General features: G+C 35.7%; 1 protein-coding gene across 3 annotated transcripts in view; it reads left to right on the top strand.

Annotated features, from left to right (window-relative positions):
* The window catches only part of LOC115214735 (multidrug resistance-associated protein 4), a 158,075-nt gene that overhangs the window by 15,216 nt on the left and 118,649 nt on the right, over positions 1 to 24,210 (top strand). For all 3 annotated transcript variants that reach the window (XM_036505799.1, XM_029783767.2, XM_029783764.2), the window contains exon 2: positions 15,514 to 15,624. In XM_036505799.1, the coding sequence (XP_036361692.1) occupies positions 15,514 to 15,624 (111 nt within the window). The remainder of the gene's footprint in view (positions 1 to 15,513; positions 15,625 to 24,210) is intronic.

Genomic DNA, 24,210 nt, shown 5'->3' with positions numbered 1-24,210 from the left:
ACATATGAAAATGTACTTCATTTGTTAATTCAGGGATCAGTTATTTCTTTTTGAAATGGCCCACTTTTGACCTTTTTTACATTTAATAATAGCCCATATGTATATTATAACTTACATATGAAAATATCCCTTCATTTCTGTTGTATAGTGAAACTGTATATCCCTCCTGGTAAAAATTAAAAAGTTCCACAGGTTCATCCATGGCAGACATTTTTGGTTGGAAATGGATCATAGACCTCTAATAACAATATATGGATCCAAGAAAAGAATCCTGACACATATGTCAAACAGATTGCAGTGGTGGGGTATCATTTTATTAAACTACGATTATAGAATGGAATATTTGCGTTCAAAAAAGTTGGGGCATGCTGATTGTCTGTTTAGGTTAATTCCAAGAAATAACAGATTGTTGGAGGACACTGTAATAGCAGCACTAAGAGTAGTAGTGGAAACCAAAAAAGTGATGTGGAACATTGTGCATGAACTACCTGTAACTTTGGAAGAAATAAAAAGAAATGCAAGAAATGACAAATTTATTAATAAGACAAAAAGAAAACTGGTTGATAAAAGGAAATAAAGAAAGGTCTGATGCAAAGAACTGCCAAGATGTGAGCATGCACTCTATATGTGATGGTGTACTAATCTACATTCAGAGGGTAGTCATACCACAGACATTACAGAAGAGAATGCTAAAAGGGTTCCATGTGGGACACCCAGGTATCTCTAGAATGAAAGGACTGATGTAAAATTTTGTATACTGGCCAAGCATGGACAAGGAAGTTGAAAACCTGGTAAAAGGCTGCAGAGGATGTGCGCTGGCAGAGAAACTACCTACTACAAAATGTGAACCTTGGCCGGAAGTGAAAATACCTTGGTCTCGATTACATATCGATTTTGCAGGCCTGGTAAATGGATATTATTACTTAATAGTAGTGGACAGCTTCACAAAATGGCCTGAAATCATGAGGTGTAAATGACCAACCTCATATATGATAATAAACTTCTTACATGAGCTGTTTGCAAGATTTGGTGTACTGGATATAATTGTCTCTGATAACGAAACACAGTTTGTATCCTGTGAGTTTAAAAGATTCTGTGAGATGTTCACATTAGAACATAAAAATATAGCACCATATCACCCGAGATCAAATGGAAGGGCTGAACAGTTTGGGGACACTTTTAAGAGAATTTTAAAGAAAGCTAAGGAAGCCACAGATGAGGTCGTGATCCAACAATTCTTAAGGGTATATAGGGTAACTCTGAACCCAAATGTGCCAGAAGGAAGTTCAGCAGAATTAATGTTTGCCAGAAAGGTGAAGTCAGTATTCGATAAGTTCTTATCAGTGAAGAAAAACATGCAAGCTAGTAAAGAAATGCCAAAATTCTTTAGAATTGGTGATAAGGTATATGTAAGAATGTACAAAAATGGCAAGCAATACTGGGAAGAAGGAGAAATTGTAACATACATAAGAAGAATGATATACAATGTAAGATACAGAGATGGAATGGAAAGGAGACATAAAAATCAGCTTAAGGAAAGAGTCATAAAAAAGGAACCAACAAGAGTAGAAATACCAATGGTTTGGCTATATGACACTTTCCAGATTCGAACACCATTAGACGACGTCAAAACCATGCGTACAAGGAAAAAGAAGAACACTGAATTCCTAAAAGTAGACCCTAAGAAGAAAAAATATTGAGATAAAGCACAGTTGTTTTATCTAATTTTATCATTTGATCAGCCATTATAAATAGACCAGTAGCCAGTTGTCAAGAGAGGGTCAAAAGTTGAAGAGTTGAGGGTCAACAGTTCTAGTCAGTGTCTTGTGGAGCTATCAGCGATAGTAAGACAGAAGAAGTTAGTGTATTGCTATTCAAATACGAAGAGGTACAATGGTATCTGATGACTAGTAACTATTATGGTTACTAGCGTAAAACAGCAACTACAGTACAATGGCAGTCACACATCACACCAGTGGGAGGAACCCACTTTACAACAGTTTCCCCATCTATTTTTCATCTCTGGCAATACTTATATAAACAAAAATCAAACAAATTATGACACAAAAGACTATTTAAAAGCCACCAATTTCTCAATGGCCTGCAAATGCATTAAATTTGAAAAAATTTTAGAAAAGCTCCGAAGTCCACAAAGAACATTTCCATGGCTTACTTGTGAGTTGTAGCCCACCCACACCTGATCCCTGCTCTAAACATTAAAATATTCCTCCATTTACATAGCAACCTAATTAATGTGCAAATAACATTGAAGACAAAATTAATTTATTGATTTTCTGACTAAGCATACATTAAAACCAAAATAAATAAAAGAAAAGCAGAACACAGATAAAGCACAGTTGTTCTATCTAAATATCATTTGACCAGAATTTAGCTGCTGGTGTCTTCAAAACATCTAAATAAGATTTTAAATGTTTTCTTTATTCATGTTATTTCCAAAATGGAACATTCTGATGCCATCTTTCCCTCATTATTCTCTGATAAAAAAATGAAAAACTATTGAACTCATTCTAAATAAGCACACCCTCCACATTGGTTAATCTAGTTTGGTTACCAACTTATAATAATAATAATGAAATTATTGTATACAGTGTTCAGGTGCACCACAACTTGTCAAAAGTGTGTATAAAGAATATGCAGTAATGTACAAATGTCTGGAAAGTGAACAGTGTATGAGTCAGATACATGCTTGCGTGTGTATGGAGGGTAGAAAATCAGGTTTAGTGTTGGCGAATCTCAGGAAGCATGGAAGTTTTGAAGGATGCAGTGCTCCGACAACAAACAACTGATGCCGGCAGTCTGTTCCATACTTCAGCAACTTCTTAGCTTATTTGACTGATTTATTGCAACTGTCTCTCCAAAACTTAATGGTCATAGGAAAATGTATATGAAACATTGACCTGATATTGTAGAATGTATTGCCACCAGTTGTTACGAATTCTTTGAAATTGTGCTAAACTTTCATAAAAGAAGCAAAAATGTTTCTTTATCAACTCTTGATATATTTTCTGAATCTAAGATGTTATATTTTTAATATTTTAGCTATTCTAGAACTTCAGTTGGACTGTTAAACAGTGTTGTTGTTTAATCACAGTTCAACCTTGGTCAATGGTATAACAAGTGGGAGGGAGATACAATGAGGGTGGGTCTTCCTGGGCATTGCTTTATGGGGACAGCACTTTTAGGTCTGCTGCATTAGCCTGTATAGGGGTTAGGGCAGCAAACTCAAGGTTTGCCTTGGGTGGCACACCCTCTAGCTACGCCACTGGCTGGATTAAGCAGATCTATATTTAAAGATGTTCTTATCATAACCATCATGTATTTTAGTATATCTAGAATGCATTACCTAATGTGTTCTTCCTTTCTTTTAAGATGGTAGGATGTAATATGAGGTAGATTTGGCTGCTATTTGTAGCAGGTTGACCAACATGCAAAGATTCTCTCATTGGCAGTACCTGTGTAATGTAAATGCTTCACTATCATCATAATTATCACATCTAGATGGACTCCTTTACAGTATTTGTTCTGCACCAAGTTACAGGAACTCTCACTTCACTCTCATCAGCAGAAATTTAGTGAACCAGGGATAAGTCTTTGAGAATTTGTAACCAATGATGCTATTGTTCATCAGCTACTATATAGCAATAAATAAATATACAGTGTACCCACACTTATTCGTGGAATCTTAAATATTGTCTGCAATTTCTTATGACTTCTTTCACACTTTTCAAGGCTAAATTATTAGTAACAGTATACTGTATTTGCTGGTTTATTGGACGTCCCTTCGCAGCTGAAGCTCCCTCTGATTAGAATAACTGCACATCACGTCACTTGATTATTTTAGATACAAGTACACTGTATCTTGTATCTCTTATTCCTGCTTTTAATCAAAGCTTTCTAATTAATATAGCGACATCTATGTATATTTCACACACACACACTCTCTCTCTCTCTCTCTCCCTCCCTGTATTTGTCTCTCAACAAAAACTTCTCATTGTAGTTAAAGTATATATATATATATATATTGCGGAGACCTATTGAGTCAAGTACATCAACATCAAAAAATCAAATGGAAATTGTAGTTGTGATACCTCTGCCGGTGGCACATAAAAAGCACCATCCGAATGTGGCTGATGCCAGCGCCGCCTTGACTGGCTTCTGTGTCAGTGGCACGTAAAAAGCACCCACTACACTCACGGAGTGGTTGGCGTTAGGAAGGCCATCCAGCTGTAGAAACACTGCCAGATCAGACTAGAGCCTGGTGCAGCCTCCTAGCTTCCCAGACCCCAGTCGAACCATCCAACACATGCTAGCATGGGAAACAGACGTTAAACGACGATGATGATATATATATATATATTTTCCTATATGGGATCCAGACAATGGAATCTGCCTTGGCATTGTGGGTCAGTGACTGCAAGAAGAAAAACATTCCATTGAATGGTAACATCATCTGAGAGAATGTGAGGAAATTATACCAGCAGTTCAACAGAAGAGACGGAGCAGGAGGCACTGAAGGACCACAACCAAGCCCTGGAGCCTGAAGACTTTCAAGCCAACAAGGGATGGTTTAACCATTTCCAGAAACGGTTTAAAATAAAGTTTGTTTCTCTGCATGGAGAGACAGCATCAGCCGACAAAGAAGCTGCTGAGAAGTACCTTCAGGTAGATCTTTGAGGACAAGGGATACAAGCCAGAACAGGTTTTATTATAGATGTAACTGGCTTGTTCTGGAAGAAGATGTCTTCCAGAATGTGCAACATAAAGGACGAAGCCAGAGCCTCAAGATTTAAGTCACAGAAGGACACTTCTTTTCTTTTCTAAGGTTTTTGAAAGTTAATCAGGTATCAGATTATTAGCTTTGTTATATTTGATTTTTCAACATTTTCTTCTCATTTTTTTTTCTGTTTTATCTCAATGCAGTAATAAATAAATGAATAAGAAGAGAGAAAGAGAGAGATTCAAAGACATTCATATCTGTTATAATATACTGCAAAATATATCTGTAGATTTATTAGCTAAAACTGTGTGCTATGACAAGTGTAAACAATTTTTCTATTCAATATGTTCATGGACAAAAAAATCCCTGAAAAGTTGCATGCATGTTTTCAATCTCATTGGTCTCTTTGTTAGCAACTGTGCACCTCTCTAACGATCTATGAACACACTATTTGTAAATCAGTGAAGGCACATGGCTTAATGGTTAGGGCATTCAGCTCAAGATTGTAATGTCATGAGTTCGAAACCCGGTGGCATGTCGTATCCTTGAACAAGACACTTTATTTCATGTTGTTCCAGTCCACTCAGCTGGCAAAAATGAGTAGTACCTGTATTTCAAAGAGCCAGCCTTATCACATTTGGTGTCATGCTTAAGGGTATGTGTGTTTGTGGAGTTCTTAACCACTTGCACGTTAATTTCACAAGCAGGCTATTCCATTGATTGCATCAACTAGAATGCTTGTCATTGTAACCAACAAAGTCCCAGTTATTTGTGAACCCATTAATATTAGGAGTTAAAAGTAAACTGAATAGACCAATTTTCATATTCGTCACTTAATATTTGATTCAGCTGTTTTCTAAGTACATTGTAGCAATGAAAACAAAACACTGTTAACATAGGCGCAGAAGTGGCTGTGTGGTAAGTAGCTTGCTTACCAACCACATGGTTCTGGGTTCAATCCCACTGTGTGGCACCTTCGGCAAGTGTCTTTTACAATACCCTCGGGCTGACCAAAGCCTTGTAAGTGGATTTGGTAGACGGAAACTGAAAGAAGCCTGTCATATATATATATATATATATATATATATATATATATATATATGTATATGTATGTGTGTATATGTTTGTGTTTCTGTGTTTGTTCCCACAACATCACTTGACAACCAATGCTGGTGTGTTTATGTCCCCGTAACTTATCGGTTCGGCAAAAGAGACCAATAGAATAAGTACTAGGCTTACAAAGAATAAATCCTGGGTGTGATTTGCTTGACTGAAAGGCGGTGCTCCAGCATGGCCGCAGACAAATGACTGAAACAAGTAAAAGAGTATAGCAGTAATTCATATTTGTGTCTTGTCCATGTAAGAACAGAAATAAATGGAAGTAGAATAATATTGTAAATCAGTGATTCCTAGATGGTGTACCGTTCCACACTTGTATGTGAAAAATTTCTAAATTTTAAATTTTGGCACAAGGCTGGCAATTCTAGGGGTGGGGCTAAGTTGATTCTATAGACCCTCAGTGTTCAGCTGGTACTTATTTTGTCAACCCTGAGAGGATGAACGGCAAAGTCGACTATAGCAGAATTTGAACTCTAAATTTAAAGACAGACAAAAGGCTGCTAAACATTTTGCTGTTAAGCATTTTGCCTTGTGTACTAATGATTCTATCTGTGCACTGCCTTTGAAATTCTTAGTATAAAATCTTCACAGCTATATTTCATTTATTGAATAAAGATCTAATTACTTAATAATTTCTTGTAGTTTAAATTATTTATATTATATTAAAATATTGCGACATACTGTATGTAAAATCAAAAATGGTATTATATTTGACTAAAATTAAGTAAACAAGGTAATAAATTAGTCAAATATAATACCATTTTTGATTTTACATACAGTATGTCAGAATATTTTAATTTGCTTCATAAATACATTGAGAGTAAACAGAAATAAAAATAAAACAGTACTTAATTATTTCATGCACTTTAAGTTATATTTACAGGATAAAATTAGCAAGTTATTTAGTACATTATAGAAGCATAATAAATATATTTTTATTTTTTTGTACACAAACCATCCCTAAAGATCTATATTCATTGTCAAGTATATGTAATCTATTCTACTCTGTAGTACTTAATGTAGTTATAAATTACTTGTAATAAGTGTTTGAAATTATAAGTAGCTTGGTTATTGTGACGATGACTGCTCAGATATTATCTGGTACAATAATTACTTTTGTCATCCTATTAGTCTTAAGTTCTTTTATTCTAATAGCTTCATTCTTTGAACTCACGCGTGTCCTGTTAGATAAAATTGAAAATTGCCTAGTGCTCCAGAAAACTAAAATTTCTTTGGATGTATATGTTTTCAGCATTGTTGCATATGATTTAGTAAAAACAAAAATTATTTTGGTATGATGGAGAAGATTTTTGCAACCCCATCTTTTGTAATTTTTCAGTTTTGATGTTTTTTGAAATTTTTTTTCAGATTTATGTTTATATGTTCATAATCTCAGATGTTGTAAACATAGATGTAAAAAAAATGTTCAAAAGCAATCCAAAACTGAAAAATTTCAAAAGGGAAGTCAGTGATTGCCTTCTCCGCTTTTGTTTTGGTGAATTGTAATCTATGACACTTGAAACATACTATCTGAAAAAATTTTAATCTTTAGTGCTCACTATAATATGTAGACACCACATCATCATTACTTAATGTCCACTTTTCCATGCTTGCATGGGTTGGATGGAACTTTTTGAGGCAAAATTTCTGTAGCTGAGTACCTTTCCTGTCTGTAACCTTCATTTGTTTTCAAGCAAGGAATTATCTCCCCGTGGCCAGACATGATTTTCATGGAAGACTGGAAATGAACATTACTTGTATGACAAGGATGCTCATTTACAATCATTACAGGATGTGAAGACAAGTGTGTACACATACGTGCATGCACACACACACAAATACACACACACACACACACACACACACATCTGAATGGCTAGATATGTGATTTTGTGTTTATACGACTGAGTAATGGATGCTTCCAGTAACAATTGCTTATCCTATCTGTGTGTGTGTGTGTACGCACGCGTGTGTGTGTGTACGCGCGCGCGTGTGTGTTTACAGTTTTAAGAATGGTGTTATGTCTGAGTCGTAACTTAGCTATTTAGACTGGGGAATCTCATGCCTGCAGCAGGTAGCATTTAAAATGCTGGCAAGGGCTATAAACCTCATTTCTGGAGTTTAAATGGTCTCCAAGTCATGCAAGTCATTAAGGATCCTTGTCCACTCTGCTTTTCAAAGTGTGCATTGTCTGCTCCCATTTATATAGGACCTTGGTTGCTTTGTAAATACATTATTGCTCTTACATTTAGCATGTGCTTCTTTTTTGAATATATGATTCACTCATGTTATATCTATCTGTCTGCCTGTCTGCGTGTGTATATATATAATACCCAAAAGCCAAAACCTGGTTTGTGGATATCCCTAATTGCAAAATATTTTTATTTGTGCTGTTAAATGTTTTAATTCTTTCTGTTTTCCTCGCATACTGTTTTTCTCTGTTATCTTGGTGCAGTACGGTGGATTAATTTAAGACTTTAGCTCTTATTTCTAGCAGGTAGATGCTTGTTAAGCATCATTACGCTTCGTGAAAATTTATAATTCATAGCTATTTAATGCTTTGTGCCTGCGATCCGCCTATGTCACTGCTGGGGATATCATCAATTTTAAAATTTATCCACAGATGATATGAACAGTAGTGACATCTGATTTCAAATCTCAGTGTTTGAATGTTTATATATATATATATATATATATATAATATATATATATATATATACACATATTTATAACCAACACGACTACCTTTATCATTTAGAATATGGCACAAGCATGGCTGTGTGTTTAAGAAATTCGTTTCTTAACCACATGGTTTCGAGTTCAGCCCTCAGATGACCAAAGCCTTTGTGAGTAGATTTGGTAGACAGAAATTGAAAGATGCCCATTGTACACACACACACTTAGATAGAATATATATTCACTAGAAAGTGTAAAATGTAACTAAAGTTCAGGATCAGTAGTTGGTCCTACATGCCACTCCTATATCCAGTACAGCACAAACACTGAGCATTAAAGTACAGGATATGAGCCACATGATAATGTTATCAATAAAGGGTAAAAAAAAGAGGTAAAGACCCCCTTTGGTCATAAATGACCATGAGATTGCTCCTAGAAAGTTACCCTCCGAGGCATGGAAGACCAGCAGCCGTCCATGCATACCAGCCTCCCCTGTCCATGCCACTGATGTTATTCAAGGGACAGGCAAAGTCCTTTACAGCTTGGTACCTGTGATGTCACGAGTCATTTCTACAGCTGAGTGAAGTGGAGCAACATGAAATAAAGTGTCTTGCTTCAGAGCACAACACACAGCCTGGTCTGGGAATCAAACTCATTACCTCATGATTGTGAGCCCAAAACTGACCACTGAGCCATGTGCCTTCACTATTAAGCAGATGTGCCTTCACTAGAAAGCATATGTGGTATTTTGTAGAACACAAAATCCTTTCAGCTAACAAAGGCCAGGGTTACATAATTATGTAAATTATAGAACAACATCACTAATGACACATGATGTAGGAGATAAATAAATAGATAACAGAAGTTCAAGGCTGTGTCTTCCTCAAACAGAGGTGGGAAGACATGTGTACATATTCAAGGGCTCTCATATCATTGCCAATGTATATGACAGAGAGGAAGGAGGGAGAGAAGAAAAGGATAAAGCATGAAGTCTGTAAATAACGAACAAAGTTGTAGCTATAGTCTAGTGATAAATCAAAAACCCAGCACCAGATGGTGAAATGTCAAATTTATGGTGATAATTCCAGACAATCAGTTGTCTAACAGCTAGACAAGAATGTGAGTGGAGGTGAATTTGTTGATAATTTGCATAATGGGGAAAATATATATGGAGCATTTAACACACTCATTGATGAGATGAATAAATAAGATTAGGTGTTTCAACCATTATTTAATCCTGGCTGTTTTCTGGACCAATTGTATGCTTTATGAAATATGAAATGCTATATATGTTTTCTATATTTTCAAACTCACAATTGTGGGGTAGTGAGTTTGATTCCCAGGCCGGGCTGTGTGTTGTGTTTTTGAGCAAGACATTTTATCTCCTGTTACTCTAGTTCACTCAGCTGTAGAAATGAGTTGTGATGTCATTAGTGCCAAGCTCCCTATCGCAAATGAGATGGAATCGTATCATCAATGATTCAGATTTGATTAATCTTCATCAGTGACACATTACTCTGTTGCCAAGAGATATATTTATATATTCTTGACTTTCATTGTTATCTGGTATCAACTTTTCATCTGTACCCTCTCCATTTATTTCTTTATAGAATCTCTTCTGATCTACTCTGAATAACCTATTCTGGTGGTAGCCCTTCATTCTTTGGTTGTATCTTACCATCTTTGCTTTCTTTGCAACGAGGCACTGTTTCAGTTCCTATTATTATTATTATTATTATTATTATTATTATTATTATTATTATAGAAGGTGCATGGCTCAGTGGTTACAGCATCGAGCTTGCGATCGTGAGGTTGTGAGCTCAAATCCAGGACCGGGCTGCGTGTTGTGTTCTTGAGCAAGACACTTTATTTCATGTTGCTCCAGTTCACTCACCTATAGAAATGAGTTGCGATCTCACAGGTGCCAAGCTGTATCAGCCCTTGCCTTTCCCTTGGGTAACACTGGTGGTGTGGAGAGGGGAGGCCAGTATGCATGGGTGTCTGCTGGTCTTCCATAAACAACTTCGCCCAGACTTGTGCCTGGGAGGGTAACTTTCTAGGTGCAATCCCATTGTCAGTGTCGTGACCGAAAAGGGTCTCAGAATTATTATTATTATTATTATTATTATTATTATTATATTATTATTATTATCATTATTATTATTATTATTGTTGTTGTTATTGTTTAACTTCCATATTCCATGCTGGCATGGATTGGATGGTTTGCTTGGAGCTAGCAAGCCAGAAAACTGTGCCTTGCTCTATTGTTTGCTTTGGCATGCTCTCCTCAGTTTGGATGCTTTTCCCAACACCAATCATTTTATAGTGTATTGGGTACTTTTTATGTGCCATATAGAAATACTGACAGTTAAAAACTAATATGTATTTGGATCTATTAAATGCTTCTTTTATTTCAATATTGTTTTACTATTTTTTACTTAATTTTTTTTGTTGAATATACACCTATATTTCAATGAAGCAAACTATTTTATATACTTGGCATAAAATGGTAGGTCATGCGTTAGAGTTGAAAAAAAAATGATTAAAGTCTGAAGAAACAAGTAATGGTCTCTGTTGGCAAAATAATTTAATAATCCTTGTAAATTTAAGTAAGTTCACCATGATGGAGATGTGAGTATAGAAGCTTTGAGCAAAGTTGTTTGTCAGAGAGAGAACATCTTTGTAAATATTTCCTACCTGCTACACCCCAGCACTAAATATATGGGTAGGAAAGTTGTAAAATAGAATTGACATAATGTAGTATTAGATGTAACTTTTTAAGAATGTAGGATGTGATTTAAAAGAAATTTTTCTAGTAGGTCTAATTACTCTACAGACACTCCTTTCTTGACCTCACAGTAGATAAAAACTATAGGATATATTAGATGGCTTATGTAATGGTAAAAGTGAAGTTAGCAAAAGTATAATATAGTAATTAGGACTCAAAGAAGATGAAATTAGTTGAAAAAAATGCTGACCCTAAGTAGTCTCTAGTATTATAGTTGTGTTCTTGTGAATGAAGTTAGCCCTGATTGAGTGAATTTATAATCAAAAATGTTCCAGCCAATATTGCCCTCTGCTTCTTTCTGGCATTGCATTGCATATCTTGGATTATAATCTTCAATGTATCCCTCCTTTTTCAAGACTGTATGGTAAAATTTGAGGCAAATTTGCCTCATTTTTCAGGACACTTGAATGTAGATAAGTGTTGTGAACCCGACTATGTTTTTTTTTTTTAATTTTTGTTCATGTTCTTTATTATATTTTTTGAGATTCAATTAAATTGGCAGTTTTCTTTTAATAATCTACATCCTACTTATTTCCATTTCAAGAAGCTTTTGACTTTCAACTTCCTTCCAGGCAATGTTCAGATAATTATTTACAAAACAGCAAACAAAAAGTGTAATTATATCTTCATTGAAATAACAAATGTACTATACATCTAAGTTTGCTTTCAGCTCTCAAATTTATTTGCAAAAATGTATATGTATGAAATCTTATCCACATTGAACTTTATAAGAATGTCAGCTGGTTGCTTAGAAATTCTGTGAAAAGAGCTTTTATAAATATGAAAGTAATTTACTTCGCACTTACTTGGACACTGACAAGTATTACTAGTATCAAGTATCATAGAAAAAAAAAAACATGATATTGTTCCTTACTTATTTAAGTAAGTTCAGCATGATGGAGATGTGAGTATAGAAGCCCTGAGCAAAGTTGTTTGTCAGAGAGAGAACATCTTTGTAAATATTTCCTACTTGCTATACTTCATGTATTTGGTAGCATTAAATGTATGGGTAGGAAAGGTTTAAAATGGAATTGACATAATGTAGTATTAGATGTAACTTTTTTAAGAAAGTAGGATGTGATTTAAAAGAAATTTTTCTAGTACGTCTAGTTACTCTACAGACATTCCTTTCTTGACCTCATAGTAGATAAAAACTATAGGATATATAACCAAAAATGAAAGTTAAGAGACATTTTTCAAAGTTACTTCTGTCAAAAGTCATATACATGAATGTTGGTTTTTACAAGCATAAAAGCTATTATTTCAATGGATACTAAATATTTCAACCACCTGATTAGTGGTATGACAATAATTTATAATACCAGATGCTCTCGCTGGTTATGATGATGAGGATTCCAGTCAATCTGGTCAATGGAACAGCCCGCTTGTGAAATTAACATGCAAGTGTAACCTCAGGGAGATTCAGTGGGAAACAGAATGGGGCAAGGTTGGCCCTTTGACATACAGATACTGTTCATTTTTGCCAGCAGAGTGGACTGGAACAACATGAAATAAAGTGTCTTGTTCAAGGGCACAACATGTTGCTAGGAATTGAACTCACAACCTTATGATCGTGAGCTGAATACCCTAACCACTAAGCCGTGTGCCTTCACATCCTTGCACAATAATGCCTGTATTATTTGTAACTTGTATTATATGAAGGCACCAGTAAATATGTTAGCTTGATCTGTTAGAAACAGAAGCATTAAAAAAGGAAGGATATTCTACAAAATCAACACAAAATGAAATAACACAACACATAATCTTACAAAATTGATACTGAATAATATACACTCCCTATGCATCAAAAACAACTTAAACATCTTATAATCTATGCAAGCAACTGAATAAATTTGCTTTCCATCACATGGTTCTGGGTTTAGCCCCACTGTGTAGCACCTTGGGTAAGTGTCTTCTGCTATAGCCCTGGGTTGACCAAAGCCTTGTGAATGGTTTTGTGAGATGGAAACTAAAAGCAGCCTGTTGTATGTGTGTGTGTGTGTGTGTGTTTGTCTCTCCCTCCACTGCTTGACAACTGGTGTTGGTATGTTTACATCCCCATAACTTAGCGATTCAGCATTAATGACTGTTAGATTAAGTATCAGGCTTAGCTTAAGAAAATAAGTATTGGGGTCAATTCATTTGACCAAAAATTCTTCAGGGCAGTGCCCCAGCATGGTTGCAGTCTAATGACTGAAACAAGTAAAAGATAAGACAGGATGGTCATGCCTAGAATATTTTTGCTTATAAAGCTACCCAATCAAGGCTGACCTGGGTTAAACAGCAACTTGTTCTGTAAGAGTGCAATTTCTGATTATAAAATGAATGACAGTACAATTAAAGGTGGATAGAATGGAAATTGGAAATAAGTTGATAGGAATCTTTGATAGTGCTAGATAAAGAAAAAGGCAAGCGATTTATATCTTTAAGAGAGAATTTCAAGTAATTTAATCTAATATCAAAGACAATGACATCAGCACTGTAGATCAGCAGACTTTATAAAAAGTTTGATAAGTTTTATTACCATGAAGAACAAAGAATTTAGCATTTTTAGTTCTTGTCCTTCATCTGTGAGTTAGAAAGAGAGAAAGGGGTGTTGTCACTATGGCTATAAGCTAGTCAATGACCCAGCAGACAATCAATGATATTCTGTCTGTGACCAGCTTTTATTCAGAGATATACTGGATTACATTAGCCAATGCAGCCTACATGGCAGTGAAACGTGATCTGTGACTGCTGACATGCGTAAGCTTGAATGAAATTAAGCTAGTATTCTCTGCTGGATGTGTAATGCAAGTGTGCATACACAGCAGTGTAAGTGCCCTGCGAGAAGAGTTGGACATAAGAAGCATCATATGTGGTGTGCAAGAGAGACAACTGCACTGGTATGGTCATTTGACGCGTATGGATGAGGACAGCTGTAGGAAGAAGTGTCACACCCTAACAGAGGAGGGAACCTGTGGAAAAGGTAGACCTAAGAAAACATGGGATGAGGTGGTGAAGCATGACCTTCGAACGTTGGGCCTCACAGAAGCAATGACAAGTGACCAAGACTGTTAAAGATATGCTATGCTTGAGAAGTCGCATAACTGACCTATTTAAAAAAGCACCATTCAATTGTTGGGCAATATGCTGTGTTTGTGAAGACCTGTTGAACTGAGTGAAATCGTAGTCATGGCTAATGCCAGTTCCACCTGACTGGCACCCATGCTGGTGGCACATAAAAAGCATCATTCAAGTGTGGCCGATGCCAGTGCCACCTGACTGGCAGCCATACAAGTGGCATATAAAATGCATCATTCAAGTGTGACCGATGCTAGTGCCGCCTGACTGGCTCCTGTACCGGTGGTACATAAAAGCATCGACTACATTCTCTGAGTGGTAAGTGTTAGGAAGGGCATCCAGCTGTAGAAACCTTACCAAATCAGATTGGAGCCTGGTGCAGCCTCCCAGTTTGCCAGTTTTCAGTTAAACCAGCCAACCCATGCCAGCATGGAAAGCGAATGTTAAACAATGTTGACGATGATGAATTCCTATAAAATCATGCTTTAAATACTGCATTCTTATTAGAAGAAAATAGCCAAATTGTAAAGGTTCTTAATGTTGGAGTGACATTATTGCCTGTAAGAAATTTCTCACCCTAAATATTGACAACTTATCAGTTACTATAAACAATTTTAAACAATTTTTACTGTCTTTACCACTACCACCCTACTCTATACTTTTAATGTTCACTTTCTTCCTCTCCTTCTCCATCATTTCCCTCTTCTTTTCCTACCTCTTCTTTTTTCCTGCAGATTCTTTTACATCATACCTACTTTGCAGACACATTGCTTCACCCATTAGATGACTCTCCCCACCTACAAAAAGTAGATAAGACTCAGAAAACTAAGCCGAGTCTGATGACTAAATTTGTTTCACTTTAAGGAAGTTTATTTATATCATAGAACTAGGAGTAGTCTTGGGCAGGTTGGTAGAAAAAGGGTTAAACTGTTTTTTAAATATGATACTTTAAAAATATTTATCAATATGCAGTTTCACTCTATTTCTAGATTAAATGAACATTTATTCTTGCTGTTCTAAGATTAAAAACAAAAACAAAAAACCAAAACAAAATGAAGTAATACATGGTGCATATTTATAAATGTTTTTGTCTTAATTATCTTTGAAATTGTTTTGGCTTTACTTGTAGGTGGCTTAACCCCTTACTTTCTCTTGGATACAAAAAGACACTAAACCAAGAAGACTTGTTTAATGTTCTCAATGATGACAGTTCTGATATTTTAAGAGAAAGACTTACAAGGTACGTATTGTTTTCAGTTTTACTAAATAAGTGGCAGACTATAGCTGTAGACATTTTTGTTTAACTCTTTCAGGCTGGTTGGTACAAATAAAGTACTACTTATTTGTATCAGTCTAATGAGTGGTGGTACATAATTCGTACTGAAACTTATAATTTTTTTTGCTCTATGGGGTCAGTAGCTGAGAAAAGGTACCATTTCATCTATCAGCCAATCAGAAGCTACACTTACACCTGGCAACAATTTATGTGACACAAACGGAATATTTTTTTCAGTTGAATCCATTTTGTGTCAAAAGTCAGTTGGCGAAAAAACAAGAGTACAAATTTTTGTTATAAACTTTTGCCTTTCTAGAGTTTTTTTTGGCCTATCTATCTCGCCCCCAAAAGACTTAAGGTAAGTGTGACTATGACCCCTTCTACCTTTACAAATTCAAATTCCCTTTCTCCTCTATTTGATTACATAACTGGACAAACAGTTGATCCAGTATTGATTTCTGGGATAGGTACAAAGCCTCTTTGGGTGATTAGATTGACATCATCCTCAACTTATTTTATTGACCCTTGCAGGCTGAAAAGCAAGGTGAACCTTTGTAGGATATGAACTCAAATCACTATCAAATCATCATCATTTTGATGTTCACTTTTCCATGCTTGCATGGGTTAGACAGAATTTGTAGGGGTAGATTTTCTATGACTGGAAGCCCTTCCTGTTACCAACTCTTACTTGTTCCTAAGCAAGGTAATATTTCTCCTTGACAGGATGTGATTTCATGGATGGCTGGAAATGAATGACTCAGCTTGTATAACAGTGGGAATAAAGACACACAGCTAAACACTACAAGATATGTTGAACATTCTACTGATTCTGCTATTTCACAACTTGTTTTGATCCAATCCAGGTGGCGAGATGGCAGAAACGTTAGCACACTGGGTGAAATGCTTAGCAGTATTTCGTCTGTCTTTATGTTCTGAGTTCAAATTCCACTGAGGTTGACTTTGCCTTTCATCCATTCAGGGTCGATTAAATAAGTACCAGTTATGCACTGGGGTCGATGTAATTGACTTAACCCCTTTGTCTGTCTTTGTTTGTCCCCTCTATGTTTAGCCCCCTGTGGGCAATAAAGAAATAAATGTTCAGATGGCTTCCAGTCTACCATGTCTGCTAACTTTTTTCCTACTACAACTTTCATCTTTATGTTCTTCAACACCAGTGTCTGTTTACCAATACAATAAACTGTCAAATGATTGAAACAAGTAAAAGGAAAAAGAATATATATATATATATATATACTAAATTGAGGAAAAGGTTTGTGCGCCTTGTTAAAATAATAATTTTTTATGCAAGAATTTATTCAAAAACAACTATTCTTCAAAACACAGTGTACAAACTTTTTCCTCATCCTAATATATATATATGCTTAGAGGATATGTTAACCTCATAAAGGGATGGTTACATCCAAGGAATATTTGGTTCTATACCTAGTATTTTTGGGAAATGATATTCCCTTAAATCAATAGGTATATATTAAGCATACAATTCATGTTCAGTTAATTGAAGGAAAGAAAATGGAGAACTGAAAGTTAATAATTATTATTATTAACAAATTGGTAATATTTACTTCTTACAGCCGTCTCCATTAGTGTCCAGTAGGTAAATTACAGATTTGGAAATAATAAATAATTATTAACTTTCAACTCTCCATTTTCTTTCCTTCAATTGACTGAACATGAATGATATATATATATATATATATATGTATATATGCATGTATGTATATATGTGTGCTTCATGATATTCTTTACATTTCTCAGTTAATTTGAGTATTTTATAAATTTAATGTTTGTTTTACGGATCTGTAACCATTCTTTGACTTACCAGTCTCTTTCTAGAGTTATCTTAGATTTGTGAATTTGGAGCATTTCCTATTAATTTGGAACAACTTTCCTACTTTTCTTATTCTCTACTACTGTTAGATTTGCCAAATTCTTTTGTATATTTCTACACTTTTAATAATTATTATTTTGTATAAGTAATCATTATTTTGTATATATATATATATATAATCATCTTTAGATGAATGGAAAGCTCAGTTCATTTTGGTAAGATTCCAAACCAAAACTTTAGACTGTTGAACTGTTCGTGGTTGGCAAAATTTGTTTTTAAAAGATAATATTTTAGCTTGAATAATTGTTATAGAAGGTAAAAATTACACAAGCCTGTTATTTTATCCTATCTCGTTATTATGTAACTGTAAAGATTCACAAAAACGATAAGTATTTTAATTCTTGAAAACTGCCATGTTGGGAACAATGAGTTTAAATGTAGCATGTAGTTTTGTATTATTCGTAAATATGCAGTTTTGTATTCTGTAAAAATGAACAATTATTTTTTAAGTTACATAATGTTCTCATTGAAACTTAATTCATTATATAATTTTAACTCTATATAATTTATTATATAATTTTAACTCTATATAATTTATTATATAATTTTAGCTCTATATAATTTATTATATAATTTTAGCTCTATATAATTTATTATATAATTTTAATTACCTAATATAGATTATCTGGTATTTGCTTATTCATGGTAATGACTAATTAGGAATAGACACTTTAAAATGTTGGTGATGCTTGACATATTGAATGGTGTTAAATGCATTTTGGTACCTGGCAATGCTCTCAGGTGTGGGTAGAATGGAGAGAAGGGAACTTTCAGTTAAAGGTAAACTCTATGAGTAGTTTTCTTCTGTCTGGGGACTACAAAAAAAAAATTAGTGTGATGGATAAGACTGAGAGAACTGGGGCTACGTTTTTTTTTCTGTATATAGGCGCAGGAGTGGCTGTGTGTTAATTAGCTTGCCTACCAACCACATGGTTTCGGGTTCAGTCCTACTGCGTGGCACCTTGGGCTAGTGTCTTCTTCTATAGCCTCGGGCTGACCAAAGCCTTGTGAGTGGATTTAGTAGACAGAAACTGAAAGAAGCCCATCGTATATATGTATATGTATATATATGTGTGTGTTTGTGTTTGTCCCACAACATTGCTTGACAACCGGTGCTGGTGTGTCTACGTCCCCGTAAATTAGTGGTTCGGCAAAAGAGACCGATAGAATAAGTACTAGGCTTACAAAGAATAAGTCCTGGGGTCAATTTGCTCAACTAAGGGCGGTGCTCCAGCATGGTCGCAGTCAAACGGCTGAAACAAATAAAAGAGTAAAGAGTCCCTTGTCAACTTTTTCAATTATCATTTAAATTTGTGAATTTCCTTTTCCTTTTCTCATCTTGTCTTTTGAGATGCATGGTGACCTCACTAGTGCTGGTGGCATGAAAAAAAGCACCCATTACACTGTAAAGTAGTTGGTATTAGAAAGTACAACCATACCAAAGCTCACAATGGAACTCAACATAGTCCTGTGGCTTGTTGAATCATTATTTTGGAATAATGCCTCTTGGAAGCTGTTCACACAAATGTTGAGCTGTGTGTGTGTATGAGGACGCACACACACATACACACTCATATATATATATATGTATATATGTATTCACAGGATCTTGCAGATAAATTGAAACAATTTTTATGATGCATAAACTGGTTATAAATACTAAAATAATGGTGGCAGACAGATTTTAATGTAGCATTTATTACAACAAATATTTATTTCTCCACATGGCCACCTTTTTGGGCAGTTACTGCCTCACATGAGAATGAAACTTTTTTTGCAGCTGCTACAACCTTTGCCTTTTAGATTTTGCATGTCACACACATGATGCAGGTCTTCAAGCTATTGACACTTGAGTGTGGTGAATCATTGGTTCTTGTTTGAAGTATTCCCCATAAAAAGTAATCAAGAAGGTTGAGATCTAGGCTATTACTGGGCCAGATGTTGGCCCTCACAAAAAGTGGCACCTTCTCCCCAAGGAAGGCTTGTGTTGCTTTGACCCATGGCATGGTGCAGAATCCTGGATAAGCACCATATTGTCAAGCCCAAACTTCTGCTCCATCACAGAGAGTTCTTTAGGATGTCCAGGTACTCCTATGCACTAGTCTTCAAGCCAGACTCAATGATGTATAGATTCATGACATTTCCATCACTTGCCATGGCTCCAAATACCATCACAGAGACAGGATTCTTAGTCTCAAACATAATGGGGACATTGAAAGGGTTGTATGTAATCACTCAAGAATTTCTGTGATTTACCTCAACATCCACAGTAAACTTCTTCTCATCTACAAGCAAAAGAGTTTTTCCTGCATCTTGATGCTTGATGAATGACGGAAGCTTTGGGCATCCCTTGGCTCTAAATGCTTTGGCCTTGGCTGTTAGGAGGTGATGGTGGCATCAAACATAGATAGTTATGCCAAGGTTCCTGTTTACAGCTCTAGACATTGTGGAAAGGGACACATTGCATTTCTTTGCAAGAGTTGTCATGGATGTGGATAGGTTGGCTTCATTCAAGCATTTGAGGCCAGCGAGAAACTTTGGATTGTGCTTGGAATCACCTTGAGTCTTGTGTTCTTTTCTATCATTCTTTCGCACTTCTTTAAATTGTTTATACACATGATAAACTGTTGCTTTTGGAAATTTCGTCAACAATTTTATTGGCAGTGTGTCCAGCATGCGCCAAAAAAACAATGGCAGAATGATTCTGGTGTTCCACGTCTTTCTATTGTTGAATTGGTTCACAGTTTACCTGAAAAATAAAATGGAGGATTAGATTTTCAAGCAAGCAAGGTTTTGTCAAACAATGAAATGTTAATGCCACTATGTCAACTGTTCAAAATTGGTCTCAAGTTATCTACAAGACCTTGTATGTATATATATATATATATGTATATGTATATTTATATTATACAGTACTAGCAGAGATACCCATTGTTGCTCAGGATTAAAATGGCATAGTTTGTATATATATCTTACAGTTATGTTGAAACCGGTGATACGGGAAAGTGCAGCATTGACGACAAAACATTTGTGGAGTAAATGATGGGCTAATGCATCTGTTTGGAGTAATCCAGGCCCTAACCAGTTATGGAAAATGCTGGTATGTGTTTTTGAACTCACCGAAAAGCTGTTAGTAGATATACTCTGCTTTGCGGCAGTCAGTGCTGTGTCTAACATGACCTGTTGTCTGAATTTTTGATACTACCTTCGGGTTTGTTGTCCTATGTAACTCATAAAGTAAATTTGGAGTAACTGTGGTCGTTCATTTGTGGGCAAAAGAAAACCAATGAGGTGATAGACTTGAACTTTGAACATTGGCGTAAATCCATGTTCAACTATCTTCTTAGATGCACCAAATGGTAATGCAGAGTCATATTGTCTGATATTCTTCAGAAAATCCTTTGACTGGATGGAAGTTCCGTCCAGAAGATCTATAAGAATTTGTGGTGGAGCTGGTAGTGCTGGCAATCTTACCTTACCACCTGAGCAGCACATGCCATTAGTTTCATTTGGAAATTTTAAAGCTTTGCAGAATTGATAATTTGAGTTTAGAACACCAATTTGGATAAAATTATCATTTTTATTAGAATGGGATGGATCATATGTGAAGCAGCTCCAGGAGTTGTGAAGAACGAATTTGTACATGTTCTTTTTCTGAGAGCTATTCTATTGAACCATTGTCTAATCATTAAAATATTGATTTGATGATTCAGTATTAAGTACTGCAGCATACATTTGCTGATCTTGAGAAAGTCTCATCTTGCTTGTCTTGAGACTCCATTTGACATGCTGCAGCATGCCTTTGCCTATCTTGGGAAAGTGTCATGTCACTTCTGTGTGAGAGCCCATTTGACGTGCTGCAGAATGCCCTTGCTGATCTCGAGAAAGTCTCATCTCCCTTCTCTTTTGAGACTCCATTTGACATGCTGCAGAATGCCCTTGCAGATCTTGGGAAAGTCTCATCTCCCTTCTGTATTGATACTCCATCTAATGTACTGCAGCATGCATTTGCTAATCTAAGGAAAATCTCATCTCCCTTCTCTCTTGATACTCCATCTGATGTGCAGCAAGAACTGCTAATTTAACAGTAAATTTGCAACTGTTGTTATAATTATTAACTGGTAATTAAACGGTAAATGTGTATTTTTATATACCTTGGACCTTCCACCTCATTTTTTTGTCAAGAGTTTCACCTCCAGCTGTTTGTTATGTCAATCAACACACATACACTGACACAGCATTTTGCTGTTGTGGCCATAAAGATGGAAAGTTATTCACATTAAGATATTAAAAACGAAAGACTAAAAGTGAAGCAATATTATAGTCTTATCACATTAGAATTAAAAGTGAAAGAATAAAATTGAAGCAATATTATATCACATTACAATATAGATGTTATTCTTTCACTTTTAATATCGAACCAGTGCCAATGTTGTATTGTTTTAATCCAAATGAAAAAACAAATTACATGTAGACACTCATGGGGTCTGATACTATTACCATGTAAAATTTGTGTGTAGCTACACACAAAACAAATGCCAGAAAGACAGGTCGGTTAGTCCGCTACAATATTTTGTAAATTCTTAAATATATCTCCTTCTGTGTATATATATACTACCAAACAAACATGATTTTTATTGAACTCAAAATGCATTTTGGAGTTCCGTTCTGATTACTTTCTTAAATACTTTCTTGTAACCTGTTTTTAACATTTTCTTATTATTATCAAAGAATGTATAAATGCATTTTAATACTTTTGTTGAAAACCAGTACTTAACACAACAAAGCTCATACAAAGCTTTACATTTTACTTTTGACAATCTTTTTCTAAAAAAGTGAAACCGGTCAAGTGAATAAACATCTCTAAAAGTGCATTTTCAAACCTTCTTTCATACACACAAACACACACACACACATACACACACACATATATATATCATCAACATCATACTGGCATGGGTTGGTCAGGATTTGACTAATCCAAGGACTGCATCATGCTAAAGTATCCGGTTTGGTATAGTTTCTATGGCTGGATGCTTTTCCTAAAGCCATTTACTTTACATCATGTACTGGGTGTCTTTTTCTTGTCAACTGCACTGTAAAGGTTGCCATGCAGCTCAAAGGACTATGAGCCCTGGGGAAGATAAGGGTATTGCCTTCATGCCAAGGGAAGAAAGGTTAAAACTATGAGAAGTTGGAAGGTGGTGGTATCAGAGCAGGTTCTTGCAGAGGATCTGCATAGCTATTCATGTAAGGGGAGGAGTGAAAGAGAGAGACAAAAAAGAAACCGGTCAGTAGGTTCTGCAATCAGATAGATAATGGTGATGAGGGCCCAGGTGCCCTCCCCTACCTCCACAAGATGCAAGGTAAGTAGAAGTGGATGGGTGGATAGTTTTCAAGATTGCATGGGAAGGAGATGAGGGGATGGGAAGGCAGATCGAAAATTGAAGGATGGATGAACAATGAGCCATGCGTTGGGTAAGATAGAGGGTTGCGGAATTGAGTGGGGTGCTGGCAGAAGGCGAGTGAGTTTCTGCTGGGCGAAATGCTTAGCAGTATTTCGTTGGCCGCTATGTTCTGAGTTCAAATTCTGCCAAGGTCAACTTTGCCTTTTATCCTTTCGGGGTCGATAAATTAAGTACCAGTTACGCACTGGGGTCGATGTAATCAACTTCATCCCTTTGTCTGTTCTTGTTTGTCCCCTCTATGTTTAGCCCCTTGTGGGCAATAAAAAAATAAGAATTGAGTGGGGTGGTGAGCAGTAGAAATAGTAATGATAATTCTGTTGTCAGGGACAGGAGAAGAGATAGAGAGATGACAATGGTTGGGTAGCCTGGAAGGATGGTAGGGCAGGGGGAGAGGCAGGGGAAAGGTAGGTGTAGTATATAGAAGTAGGAATGAACCACTGTAATGTGGTTTGAGAGCACAGTACATATTTTTATTTGCATAATGTGTGTGTGTTGTGTGTGATAACTGTAAGGCTTTTAGTTGACAGTTTTTATGACTTGAAGAAATCTGAACTTATGAACTGTGCCCCACACATGATTGTTATCAGTTTTTATATTTTTGTTTTGTTGCATTGATCTATTAAGTTTCGTTTGTCTGCTTTATGTTATATTATTAAGAGTAACTAAGGTGGTGAGCTGGCAGAATTGTTTGCATGCTGGACAAAATGCTTAGCGATATTTCACCTGTCGCTACATTCTGAGTTCAAATTCTACCAAGGTCGACTTTACCTTTTATCCTTTCAGGGTCAATAAATTAAGTACCTATTGAGTACTGGGGTTGATGTAATCAACTATCCCCCTCCCCTAAATTTCAGACCTTGTGCCTATAGTAGAAAGGATTATTAAGAGCAAATAAAAAATAAAGGTGATCTATTATATACATATATAAATAGAATATATATGTTACATAATACACATGCATGCACGCTATGAGGAGATTAACAGAACTGTAACAGACTTTGTTGGGTTTTATGATTTTATAAATCTCATGATTTACTCTTTTTGATCAAATTTGATCAAATGTCTGTATGCAGTGTGTTATATGACCTTATTACATATATGCTACAAGGAGATTAAGAGAACTTATCTAGTCTTTGTTGGGTTTTATGCTTTGTTAAATCTCACAATATACTC

The sequence above is a fragment of the Octopus sinensis genome, linkage group LG1, assembly GCF_006345805.1.
Source record: "Octopus sinensis linkage group LG1, ASM634580v1, whole genome shotgun sequence".
NCBI classification, from domain to species: Eukaryota; Metazoa; Mollusca; class Cephalopoda; order Octopoda; family Octopodidae; genus Octopus; species Octopus sinensis.
Note: the sequence above shows the minus strand (reverse complement) of the source record. Positions and strands in the feature narration are given on the sequence as shown.